This window comes from Rattus rattus, chromosome 4, assembly GCF_011064425.1.
Source record: "Rattus rattus isolate New Zealand chromosome 4, Rrattus_CSIRO_v1, whole genome shotgun sequence".
NCBI classification, from domain to species: Eukaryota; Metazoa; Chordata; class Mammalia; order Rodentia; family Muridae; genus Rattus; species Rattus rattus.
The window spans coordinates 114,729,128-114,742,571 of NC_046157.1; the positions used below are offsets into that span (position 1 = coordinate 114,729,128).

Genomic DNA, 13,444 nt, shown 5'->3' on the forward strand with positions numbered 1-13,444 from the left:
GGGGAGGGCCCAGCCCATTGTGGGTGGAGCCATCCCTGGGCTGGTGGTCTTGGGTTCTATAAGAAAGCAAGCTGAGTAAGCCAGGGGGAGCAAGCCAGTAAATAACATCCCTCTATGGCCTCTGCATCAGCTCCTACCTCCTGCCCTGTGTGAGTTCCAGTCCTGACTTCCTCTGGTGATGAACAGCAACATGGAAGTCTAAGTTCCCTTCCCCTCCCCCCAACTTGCTTCTTGGTCATGATGTTTGTGCAGGAATAGAAACCCTGACTAAGACACTTTGCTTTCTTATTTTGACTCAGTAAGAAAAAAAAATACATACAAAAAAATCCCCTATAGAAATATTCTATCATTTCTTTCTTTTGGGTCTTCTGGTCACAGATCCAGCTGTAACTAATGTTCCTATTCACAGACTCCATAACCTCTTGCCTCATTGCCTGCTTCTACCTCTGCTACGGGTCATCCCGATCCAACAGCCAGACTGGTTCTTTTCATTCCTCCATTACATCATGGCACTCCAGCAGGCCAAATCATTCAGTGGCACCCAAGTTTTCCTTCACAGAGAAGTTCAGATCCTTCCTGTGGCCTACCAGACCTCCATGGAGGGCATCCCGTCTCCACGGCTCTCCTTACTCTGCTCAGCATACTGCTTCGTGGCCATCCCAATGCGAGGAGATATATATGCCTGCAGATGTCCAGCAGGTCAGAAGAGGGCACTGGGGTAACAGGTAACAGAAGGGTGCGAACCACCTGGTGTAGATGCTGGAGACTTAGAGCATCTATAAGAGCTCTTAGAACCCCTCAGTCACTTCTCTACATGCACCCCTTAGTTTATGAGCTTGCTCTCTATTCTCCAACCCCACATGCTTGCCCTTCCCCCTGCCCTGCCTTCTCCTCTACAGGACATGTATCGCATACAATGAAATGGTTGAAATTTTAGGAGAGTAATTAGTTCAACTGGCAATCATGGAGCAGGGAAGGCAGCTCTGGAAATCCATGCTAAGACGTTCTTTATTATAATATAGGGAAGACTGACATGACCCTGGGTGAGAGGCTGCCCAAAGGGACGGAGCAAGGACACATTCGACAGAAACTAATAATCAAAGGCAGGAAAAAGAACACAGTCAAAAATGATGAAACCCTAGGACACAGGAGAAGCCAAGCACAGGTTATTAAGAGACTGGGGTGCAGGGGAGCCTTAGGAGGGAGGGGCCAGAGTCATCTAAAGCTGGGAAGGCAGCCACAACTGGCTAGGTGTTCCCCTTTAGCTGTGAAAACTGAAGCCAGAATAGAAGACATCAAATGTCCATGGGAGATACAGGGCTGTCCATTGCTGAAGTCCTGTTTCCCGAGGGGCCAAGGGTCACCAGGTAAAAGAGGCCAATCTATATTTGTTTTTAGGGCTTTTACAGACAAATGAGGGAACTGGGCTCTTCTATTTCCTACTGTTTACCTTTCTGTCACACAGACAAGGTCAACCTTTACTGCGCATCAACAGAATGCTTAAAGCTGGCACTCGAGTACTGTGAAAGCATCAATGTCTGTGATGGAGGGATCTGTGAGGTAACAAACAAACAGGGCTCTGGTCAATATGTGGATCATGTCTGCCGACTACGAAACACTGCGATGCCACGATTAACTGAAATAGGAACCATGATGAGCAGGATTGATACAGTAAGGGACAACACACAGAGGAGAGAGGCACGGGGGTGGACTAGCTACATTCTTGAATGCTAAAGTCCATTAAAACTTAACGCAGCAGGGGGCTGGAAGTGTGGGTTCTCCCCTCTTCCCTCAGCCCCTCTCATTAACTTCCTCATCCCTGAATCTTCTCACTCAGCTCCTACCTGGCCTGTGGCTGGAGAGCAGATCATCCTCAGGAACACACACACACACACACACACACACACACACACACACACAGGAACACACACATACACACAGACACACATATACACACAGACGCACACTCACACACACACAGACACACATATTTACACACACATACAGACACACATGTATGCATACACATGCAGCACACAGGCATGCACATACGCATGTACACTCAAATGCATGTGTGCTTGCACACACATACTCACAGTATACATATACAGACACACACATGCATATACACATATACAACACATATGCATGCACACACATGTGCACTCACATGCACAAAAAGAACCACACACATTCACATACCTACACACACTCACAGCACACACACATAAAGACGCACACATGCATACACACACATAAAGACGCACACATGCATACACACACATTCTCACATACCTGCACATTCACATGCACTGGAGCTCTAGTGCACAAACACAGACACACACATGCACACTCACACATACACATGTGTGCGCGCACACACACAGAGGAGGGCATCTTCTGTTGTGAAGACCACACAGAAAAGGAGAAGCAAGGGAGGAAGAGCAGGATGAAGAAGGAAAGGAGAGGGAAGGGGGGAAGGGGAGAGCATCCCTATAGAGCCAAGACCTCTTAGCATTTGTTTGTGAGGCCAGAGCACAACTCAGTGTTGCATTTGATATGTGCTGTGTTTATACATCAGTGAATCCAGTTCCCATTCCTCTTCAGGTCAGCAGTCATAAATTATACATTGGCAAGTATGTAACTCCTTTCCCAATACAAAGCCTAACAAATTACTGAGGGCTCAATGTGGGGAAGAACATCCCTAATGGAGAAGAGTTCAGTCCTAGTTAACGCAAAGGTGTGACTTAAGCTCGCCCCTTTAAGTTAAAGAGCTAATTTAGAACTCGTCTACTGAGCACAAACTGCATCCACCACCGCTGGCGGACTAAACAGTCATGATGAAAACCCCTGCCTTCCTAGAGCTTCTACCCTAGTGTATTCACGGCCTTCACCTCAATTCCAGATTCAGGCTGTCAAAATGTCTGGGACGATGTGCATTAGAGGTGAAAGTAAAGGGTGTACAGCCATCTGCAAGTGTTATTTGTAATCATGACTCCTCATTACTTCAGAGACTTTCTCTGAGCGCAGCCTGCACACCAATCACTGTTGTAGATGTAAGGGTTTATCATGACCCCTGTTACAGGGCCTATCAGCCACACTTCTCACTCTCAAACCTGGACAGGATCTGCAGAAACAGGGGCCGTAGACAACAGTGTTTCTGAAGGTATGCCAGTCCTGAACCCTGAACTTAGGGCAAACCAGAACTGTGGAATGTGGCCAGTAGCTCCAGGGCATGCATGCAGCTGTGGAGGAGGGCTGCAAACTGCTCCAGAGAGGCTCTATCTTCTCTAAAGGCATTGCTGATGCCGGGTAATCACGTGGAGACAGTGATTCTACTGTTCAGCCAATTAAATGTGCTATGTAATGTGCGGCGTCTCCAGCAGCCCTGATCAGTATATCATCCTAAGGACTGACTGCTTGAAAAGTCTAAGTTTCCTCCACCTGAACCTTGTTGACTCTGTCTTTCATGTAATTGGAAATAAAGCTCAGCGGTGTAACAGTTCACAAGAAAACACACAAAGAAACAGCGAATATGATCCCAGGCTTGGGAATACTACCCCGGGAGGGGCTTACCATTAAACAAGGGAGGATCATGCCACTGGGGCTTTGTTATAGCCACCAGAGATAATCTCAGAAGTTGTCAACATTTTGGTTATTTTCTAGCAAGTAAACACACAAGAAAAAAACTTTTTCAGAATCCCCAGCGGCCTGCTTCTGTGAGACTTAAGCATTTACAATGTTGCTGTTTCCTGCTTCCCCGTTCACACTGTTGTCACAACCACAGCTGACTTCGGCCAGAACTCACCATATTACTTTCCTCTAACCACATTACTTTACTAACCACCCCACCTTGTACTGCCCACTGTGTCTGCCACAGAACTACTGCCTTTTCCTCTAGTTCTCATATGAAGAAACTGGGCCTATCTGTTCAGCCACTTGGGCTCCAGACCTAGACCTGAGTCCAGTTCTTGCTGGTCTGCAATCGGCCACCACCTTGTCTCCTACATAGCTGAATAACTCCACATGAATTTTGACAGAAGAGGGTTGAAGTATACATCAGGGTACCTCTCCTGTAAAACTATAACTCTATGGTGACACCAAACACAGAGGCCTCAGTCGCCTGATTAGCCCCAGATTTGAAATCAGCACACACATGAGGCTGTGGTTTAAGAGAAGCCAGCCTTGTAATCCTTCCAGATGTTTTCTCAAGGAAGAAAGGAAAAGACTGGAAAACAAAGCAGGCTTGCTAATAGTCTCCTGCTGGGCCTACCCAGCTTCTACCCTCAGAGGTAGTTTCCCACTTTAGGGCTAGAAAACTTGGCTCTAATTTGAGTCTGAAGTATCCCCAGGAGGCAGGGGAACAGGAAGGACACCTTCATGCAAAGAGATCTATCTTAACTGGCATGGTTTTTTTTTTTCAATCAAGAATTATAAAGACCAAAGTCACTTTTAGTTAAGTATCTATAAAAGGTATATTTAAAAAATAGGAGTGTTTCCAAGAGCCAGCCTCCATCACAACATTCAGAAAAACCTAGATGGAACCAGGGAAGAAAGTGCATGTGCGGCTAGCACTTCTGAACCTCTGCAGGACGAGCAAGGGCCTTGTTCTAGAGGGCAGAGGCTGCGCATGCACACACGCATGGTGTGGGTGTTCTTAGAGGGCGGAGCCTGTACACATGCATGGTGTGGGCATGAGGAAATGCAAGTGTTATACTAGTGCTACGCCACCCTCCCACTTCTGCCGTGGGGAATGGGAATGTGCACAGATGAGTATGATAGTAAGGATGAGACTACAACAGACAGGGAAACTGAGTCTCCTGGATCCACACAGGAGGAAAAATCTGACAGCATACTTTGACTTGAAAACATTATACATCTCAAATGTAATTAAGAAATTCCAACTGGTGTGAATATGTAATACATACTCTGTTTCTGCAGATGCCTTCTCACCAGACAGGCTGGTGCCGACTTTCATTTGGAAGAAATCCATTTTCATACAAAGGTAACCGAGGGTGACAGGAAATAGGAAGCCTACATCATTTATCTTCTGTGAACTTGGAACAAAAAATCAGTTAATTGCTTTTCTGGGAAGCTATTTTGTGGAATCATGGCATTCAGTTTTTCTACTCTTACTTGTGATACAAATGGCGATTTTTAGAAAACTCTGGTCATAAAAATGCTATGTTTAATCGATATATCTTAAACTATTGCAGTTTACATTTTAACAAAGAAAATCCAATCAACGAAACGGTTACTTGATTCTTGTGGATGAACGGCCAATCACAACTACCAATGGTAACACAGTCTGTTAACTGACACTCAACTATAGAGAGCTCTTTTAAGACCAACAAAACTAGGGTGACAGAGCTGGCTTTGCCCACTGGATTTTAAGCATGGTCCCCATCCCAGCCATCAGACGTGTGTGCAACAATGTATTCAAATCACTGCTACTGATTAACAGCAAATGGACAGTAGGACTAGGCATTTTTGTAATACCCCCAAAGACACCAAAAACTCCCCCAAAGGCCGACTGTGCCGTCTATGACACACCTTCACAAGCAGAGGCTACCTTCATATGCTTTCTTCAGATTCTTCAACGGACAGGTAAGTGATGTATACCGTTTCATGGCTCTGTCATATATGTGCCTGCCCCTATGGCCCAACATATAAACAGGTACTAAGTTTGAGCCTGATATGAAGTACCTTTCCAAATGAAAAGTTATTACTTTAAAAAATTGTTTCCATTACCCCATGAGTCAGAGATTGAAAGTCCTTAGTATTAGGCATATTTAAGTTTCAGTGTAACCGATGCCGAGGAAGAGCCTTAGTAACATATTTAGATAGTTATTTATATGTTTAATAAAAGTTGCAAATCCCGCAAAACTGTATCTACACCTCTATTTCATAGTCCCAAAAGACTAACCCTGGGATAATGTTAAGATGTAGGAGGAATGTGCGTGTGTGTGTGTGTGTGTGTGTGTGTGTGTGTGTGTGTGTGCATGCATGCATGACAAAAATAACTCACTTCAACTGGGAGCCATTCACCATGCCCTGCCCTGTGACATTGTAGAGTGCATGCTTCAGTCATTTGTTAAGTCCCTTGCCTCTAGTCTAACAACAGATACCTTTCCAAGTGGCACTCTAGGGGAGCCCCACTTAATGAGGGGTGGCGGCAAGAATAGGAGACTCAGCTATAACAACAAAAATATGTTTTTCATTAAACCCAAAGCCGAGCTGGGATAAGCCAGCTGAGAGGCAGGTGTATGGTTAAGGAAGCCTCTTGAGGCTTTTAACTTCCACATCGAACTGCACTAGGCTTTCCTGTACTAATTACCCATTACTGAAGAGTGAAGAATTCTAACAAATGACGCTGTGGCAGCAGATAGAATGCAGTTGTTGTAAAGGAAAGCGCATACACTTGATGAACTTTGAAACCAGGCAATGAGATTTAAATTTCTCCATGTTTAAACGAATAACAATCAGTGCTCCTCTACAAGAATGGCAAAGGTGACAGAATATTCTTGGGACTAGAAGGCCAGTGGTAAAATTAGTTTCGACTGTGAGATAAATTGCAAATTAAAAGCTAAGTGTTTGAGAGCAATTTATTCAATTCATGGCGATAGATATCCTGGAGGCAGAGATCACATTGTAGATTTTTAATATCTCAAGTCATATTGCACCTAGCCACCATCTGCCGAGGAATGCACCTACACAATACCAGGCAGCCACTCGCATCATAGTCTCATTCTCTCTCTCTCTCTCTCTCTCTCTCTCTCTCTCTCTCTCTCTCTCTCTCTCTCCCTCTCTCTCCTCTCTCCCCCTTCCCCATCTCCTTCCCTCTCTCTCTCCTTCCCTCCCTCTTTTCCTTCTTCCCTCCGTCTCTCCCTCCCCCAAAATGCCATTTATATCTAACATATCTTTTAGAAGGTGGATGCCTTACAATGTACTAAGTCTTTTTCTACAGGTAACATCCTCAAGTACTTGAGGAATGCAAGCTATCTTGTGGTCACTTCCTCTATATTTCCCTAGAAAACACTTCCTGTATGTTACTGGAAATAAGAGTTACTAAGAATGCATTTTCAGACTGGGAGTATTTTTAAGGTATACACATACACACACAGAAATCCACAGACAGACACACAGACACACATACAGACATACACATAACACACATACACATTCACACAGAGAGACACACATACATACAGATACACACAAAGATGCATACATACAAACACACATACAGATGCACACACACAGATACACACAAATACACAGACACATACACACAGAGAGCGACACACAGACACACAGATGGACACACACATAGACACACAGACACACAGACACAAACACAGACACATACAGACACAGACACACAAACACAGATGCACACATAGATACACACAAATGCACAAACATGTACACACACATACTGACATAAACACATACATATACAGATACACACACACAGACACACACATACAGATATACTCAAACAAATACAAGTACCCACAGACACACACACATACATACAGACACAGACACACACACACACATGCACACACACAAAATTTTTAACCACTTGCTATGTCAGATTGTTTTTCCCTCCAAAAATTAAACATGTAGAAGTGTATATTCTTTCAAAAGAAAAATCTAGTTGATAAAATTCAGTGTCTGTGTTGTTATTGTGTGTTTTACTGGAAAGACCTACTACTTCCAACCTGCTAAATGGCATTTGTTAACCTCTAGAAAAACAGTTTAAAAGAACCTTGTCAGGGTTGGGGGGATTTAGCTCAGTGGTGTGGGCTCGCCTAGCAAGCGCAAGGCCCTGGGTTCGGTCCCCAGCTCCGAAAAAAAGGAGAAAAAAAAAAAGAACCTTGTCGTTAAGGAAAAGTGAAGACCAGATGTCATTTTGAACCAGTCCATTCCTTACTATGGCAGTGAACTTCATAAGCAGACATGGTTTAAGAATCAAATTATGTTTTTCCTAATATACAAAGCTTTTAACTAACACAAAGACTGACTCCCCTCTCACACCAGCTCAAACTGATTTCACAAAACAACACTCCAGTTGCCCCGTTTCTGTCAGTGTGCTCCTGGCCTCGAAGGTATACTCAGGACAGTGTGAGAAGGCAGTAGAGTGTCAGTTTCCAACGCTGTACGTAGGAGCAATGGAGCGGTTTCTATGGGTCACCTCTCTCAGGCATGGCCCTCTTGCTGTAAAATCACCAAACTGGTACAGAGCATCATTGTCCCTAATCTTAGATCCTCGAAGGCAGCATAAATCTGTTTCCAGACTATTGACAGCTCACCAAAGGCCTCCCTGATACTGTACGGGCATCTGCGAAAGGCTAGCCTGGGTACAGAAAATGCAGCTCAGTGCTTTTAACCAGAAGTGACTACCCCACTGGATTCAGAACGAATAGTTATCTAAGAAACAGGAGTTGCTGACATATGAAAAACATTTTAACAAGGAATCAACTAGAAGGAGAATTGTAAATGGATCCTGGAGGTGTAAGTTAGCCACCACCGTTCAAGGAGGAACTAGATTTTCTCTGCCAAGAGAGATCATTTGATAAAAATGATAAAACCTAAAGAGTCTGGGGCATTCAGCTTGCTGTGTTTCCTACAAACTTTACAAATGCCTAGGCCTGGAGAGATGGCTTAGCAGTTGAGAGCACATGTTGCCGCTATCTTAAAGTTTTCCTCCCAGCATCCAGGTCAAGCAGCCACAGCCGCCTGTAATCCCAGGTCCCAGGTATCCATTATCTCTGATCTCCATGAGCACCTGCACTCACGTGCGCACACGCACGCACACACACACACACACAGACACAGATATACAGATACACACACACACACACACACACAGAAAGAGACAGACACAGACAGACACAGACACATACACACACACAGAGACAGAGACAGAGAGGCAGAGAGACAGAATGAATTTTAAAAACAAACAAACAAACAAACAAATAAATAAATAAATAAATAAATAAATAAAAAATAGGGGTTGGGGATTTAGCTTAGTGGTAGAGCACTTGCCTAGCAAGTACAAGGCTTTGTGTTCGGTCCTCAGCTCCAGAAAAAAAAATAAATGAATAAATAAATAAATCTTAAAAAATACCTGGAAAAATTACATTTTGCTTTCCCCATTCCTAATGCTTCCTGCATAGTAAATGCTAGAATACATCATGAACGCATAATGGAAAGAAGTATCAGCGCACACACGTCACCAAATTTCCTAATTAAACCTCAGTCAACACCTCCTGGAATGCAGACGGTCTGCAAAGGCAACGGGGTCATGTCCCAGTGGCCCATGGAGAGTTCTGAGATGATAGCCCAGAAATGCTCCCTTCAGTCTCCTCAAAAGCGCAACAGGAAGCATCCAATCTCGTTTGGTTATTAAGTCGGACTAGGATGTGAAGAACACTCCGGTTACATCAGGACATGTCAGAGGGGGAAAGGTGACCTACGTGATCAGTGCTAGGGAAAAACCGTCCCAGCTTCTCTTCAACGCTATTTCACGGGGAGACAACAAAAGCAAACACACGGTCGCAATTTCTCCTCGCGTACTCTTGACAACCGTCATCCATTTGGAAGACGCTAGGAGACATGCTACTCTAAAAAGGGTTGTTTTCCATCCAAATTCAAGTAGCTGGTCACCGCCTTAGGCGCTCCGTGTGTGCACTCCACACATTCGGGAAGGCAATGAGCAAAGGGGGTAGAACGAAGTCCAAGTGCAAAACAGGGGTGGACGAAAGGAAGTACTTCCTTCCGAGAATGCGTCCGTCCATACGGCCTAACAGACGCCCAAGTAAGCATTCCGTTACTACGGACGACCCTGAACCACGGGCTTTATAAAGTGGGTGGGATACCTAATATATGGGACATTAACCAGACCTAACATTGATCTAAGACTTCCCAAATTCTTGTCTTACACACTGTACAAACTCAATCTCCTTTAAGGAAGTTTGTCATGAAACGTTTCAATTTTTTTTTTCTGATTAAAGTGTTCAGAGTTCTGAGCTATTTTATGGAAATGTTTTGCCTCCTTGAAAGCTGAGGTGCAGCCTTTGAAGTGCTTCTATGTTGCCGTCTTATATCTTAGCCAATACCATCTTGTTCATGAAACTCCCATGAACTCAACTGAAGGAGGCACTCCGTCCGTCACTAAGTGAGCCGTACGCAGCCACCAATGCGTATATATGCATTTTCAGTATAAGGCGATCCTATCATAATGAATTTGAAAACGTTAAAAACTATAACTTCTGTTTGGGCGCTTCAGGTCTTACCACATCGCTGGGGAGGTGGGAAGCGGGGGACATAAGATTTGCATTTTCAGGTCAGACTACTATTTTAGCTGCAGTTAGAATGGACTCACCTCGCCTTGCTTGGGGATGCTGAACTTAGCGAGCTTGCCCTTGGCTCTGGCTGACTCTGGTTTGCTGGCTGGGACCCCTCTGTAGGCCGTGCAGTGCACAGCAGTTTCCGTGGATGACTTAAGCTTAGGAGATTCATCGGGAGCCTGGTCCTGGCCATCCATTGGCCGCACGTAAGCGGTTGGTTTCTGCTGCACCAGGCTGGGTTTTGAAGCCAGGGATGGGGGAAAGTTCTGAACGCAGTGTCCACTGCCACCGTGCTTGGCTGCCATTGCAGGCGGCCTCTCCTGCGTCTGAAGCCCCGTCTCCACATTGCACACTTGCTTGGCCCTTGTCTGCTGTCTGCCAACACCATCTCCAAGCAAGGTCCTGAGAGAGCCCTGTTGCGCTGAGTTGGAAGAAAGAAGGTGATGGTGAGGATGAGGCTCTCCACACACAGTGAACAGGTTTTTCACCGTGGCTGTTTGAGATCTATGCAAAGCAATTGCCTCAAGCACCCCCTTACCTGCTCTCTGTTGGCCGTCGGACGGTGGGTGCCCAGCCTTCTGCCAGCCCATGGTGCCTCTCTTGCTCTGCTGCACTGGGACAGTTGCAGGTGTGGAAGATGCAGTGCTGCAGACAGATGAGGGCTGGGGCTGGGCTCTTGACTCCGCCACAAAATGGTCATCGATCTTGTTCACAGGAGTCTGGGGAACACCAGGCTTGGGGACGCCAACAAGATGACTCTGGTTGGATCGGTCAGTTAAAAAGTCTTTCATCTCGTCATAATTTCCTAATGTATTCTGGATCCGGTTGGAGAGTTCATCCCCCTTGTTAGTCTGGAGATAGGAAAATATCCATGATACTGTTAGAGACAAGATACAGGAAACAGTAGGGCAACAAGGCCAAGGCTGATACACTCTGAATAAAAACTGAGGGATGAAATGAAGTCCTTACGGGCTCTGAAGATAGCTGTTGGCCTCCGCATTGGCCAAGAACTAGAGATGTGCAATGGATAACTTTGGGGTATATTAACAAACAGAAAGCTGTTACTGGTATATTGTGCTATGGGAAAAATTCATTTATCATTACTTATACATATATATTTTTTTATATGCGAATATAACATGAAAATCAGAAAATTGACTCTAACAACGTCATAAAGCGGTCTGGATTAAGTCTTCCCAGAATTGGTTCACTGTTGTTTTATGGAGCTACTGAAAGCTTTCTCTTGAGGATTTCTATTTGGCTCACAGTACGGGTGCTTCTAGTGCCTAAGCATGCACTTCTGCTTGTTAGAAACACAGTATGGTAGGCTAGAGGAATCGGGGTAAGAGAGCAGCAATGCAACCAAACATGCAATATTCTCCAGCCCTAAGCAGTCCACGGTACATAGAGCCTAAAATGTGAGTGAGCTCTAAACCAGTGTTCATACTGGAAGAGAGAAGAATTCTGTCCTGTTAGTAGGAAGCACAGCAGGGGTGTGTGTGTGTGTGTGTGTGTGTGTGTGTGTGTGTGTGTGTGTGTGTGTGTGTCTGTGTTCTGTGTGTGTGTGCGCGTGTGTTTCTGTGTGTATGTCTGTGTGTGTGTGTGTCTGTGTGTGTGTGTGTGTGTGTGTGTGCGTGTCTGTGTGTGTGTGTGTCTGTGTCTGTGTGTGTCTGTGTGTGTGTGTGTCTGTGTCTGTGTGTGTGTCTGTGTGTGTGTGTCTGTGTGTGTGTCTGTGTGTGTGTCTGTGTGTGTGTCTCTGTGGGGGGGGGCACACACTCATGGGGGACAAGGCGGGGGAGACAACTTGCAAAAGTTGGTTCTCTTCTTCTACTGTTCTCCTAGGGATCAAACTCAGGTCCTCAGGGTTGGGGGTTGGTAGCTGGCACCTCCACATCCTCCCCCTCCCCCGAGCCATTCTGACAACCTCCAATCTCCTTACTCTATCCACACTTATCAAATATAGAACCTAGCTTCTTTTGAATGGTGGTGTCTCAGAGCCCGGAAACCATTGCGGGTGCATTAACTTTGAACCAAAGACAGGAAGTCTGAACTACTCATAAAAGCCATAGCAAGTGGGTCTCAGGGCCACACTTGCTGGTGACGTCAAGGAGCCCACAGAGCCACGAAAGCTGGACATCGATACTTATGGGTGTGAACCCCATTACATGTGACGCCCCCCCCCCGCAGGAGCGGGGTAATCTTCCTAGGTAAATGGAGTTTCTTGTTCACTCCTTCACAGGGCCTGTGCAGTGGCTGAAAGGGAAGGGTGAACAGCTGAAAACCGTCTACCTTGTAGGGTTCACTGAAGAGTGAGTAACCGGAGTTAAAGCCGCCGCTGTCCTGCTGCGTTTCCTGACTTCTCCTTTCCCGTTCTTTCCTCCGTAACGCATTCCTATCTGGTTCATAGACACTGCACCAGGAGAAAGGAAAGAGAACAACCCCAAGAAATTAAAGGGCCAAGCCCAAAGTCATGTACATCTGAAGGCAGACATCTGGGTAAAGGACAAATGGCAATGGCTGAAGAGACAGGGATGAGTTAGAGCTGGGCTCAGCAGGCCAACTGAGTCCCATGGCTGTCCATCACATCCTTCCAGAGGACAGGTCCCAACCAGAATTAGCTCCTCTGCCTGATATGAGAGACAGCGACTACATAAGCAACTCTGACAGAAGCTGGAGCGCCTTGTTCGGGTCCACGGTAATTACTTCGATGTGTAAATACAAATTATGAGGTGACGTCTTCCGGTGACATTCACTGCCTCGGAGTGCTATATGGGAATGCTCCTGGCTGGGATTGTGTGTGTGTGTGTGTGTGTGTGTGTGGTGCCTGTGTCTCTGTAGTGATTCTGTCATTAACTAGCTCCCTAAAGGGCTGTTAAACCTCCATGCTGCAGTGGGTTTCCGCTGTTACGAGCCTCCTCCTGATCTCTGTTAATCAGTCGCATCGTCAAAGACGACTGAATCAATTCTCCCTTCTGATATATTTGACACCATTGCTCCTCCTGACCATAAAACGTGTGCTGGGGGGAGGGGCGCAGGAGGCAAAGGGGAAGGACGTCGTGTCGTTCCCCCGTCCTTCCCCTCATAAG

The 13,444-nt window shown here is 45.7% G+C and overlaps 1 protein-coding gene across 1 annotated transcript in view; it reads right to left on the minus strand.

The window, feature by feature from the left end:
* Positions 1-13,444, minus strand: part of Aff3 (AF4/FMR2 family member 3) — a 464,232-nt gene that overhangs the window by 362,468 nt on the left and 88,320 nt on the right. Inside the window, exons 4-6 of the mRNA XM_032900975.1 lie at positions 12,648-12,768; positions 10,897-11,209; positions 10,394-10,779 (exon numbers count right to left, since the gene is read on the minus strand). Coding sequence (XP_032756866.1) covers positions 10,394-10,779; positions 10,897-11,209; positions 12,648-12,768 — 820 coding nt within the window. The remainder of the gene's footprint in view (positions 1-10,393; positions 10,780-10,896; positions 11,210-12,647; positions 12,769-13,444) is intronic.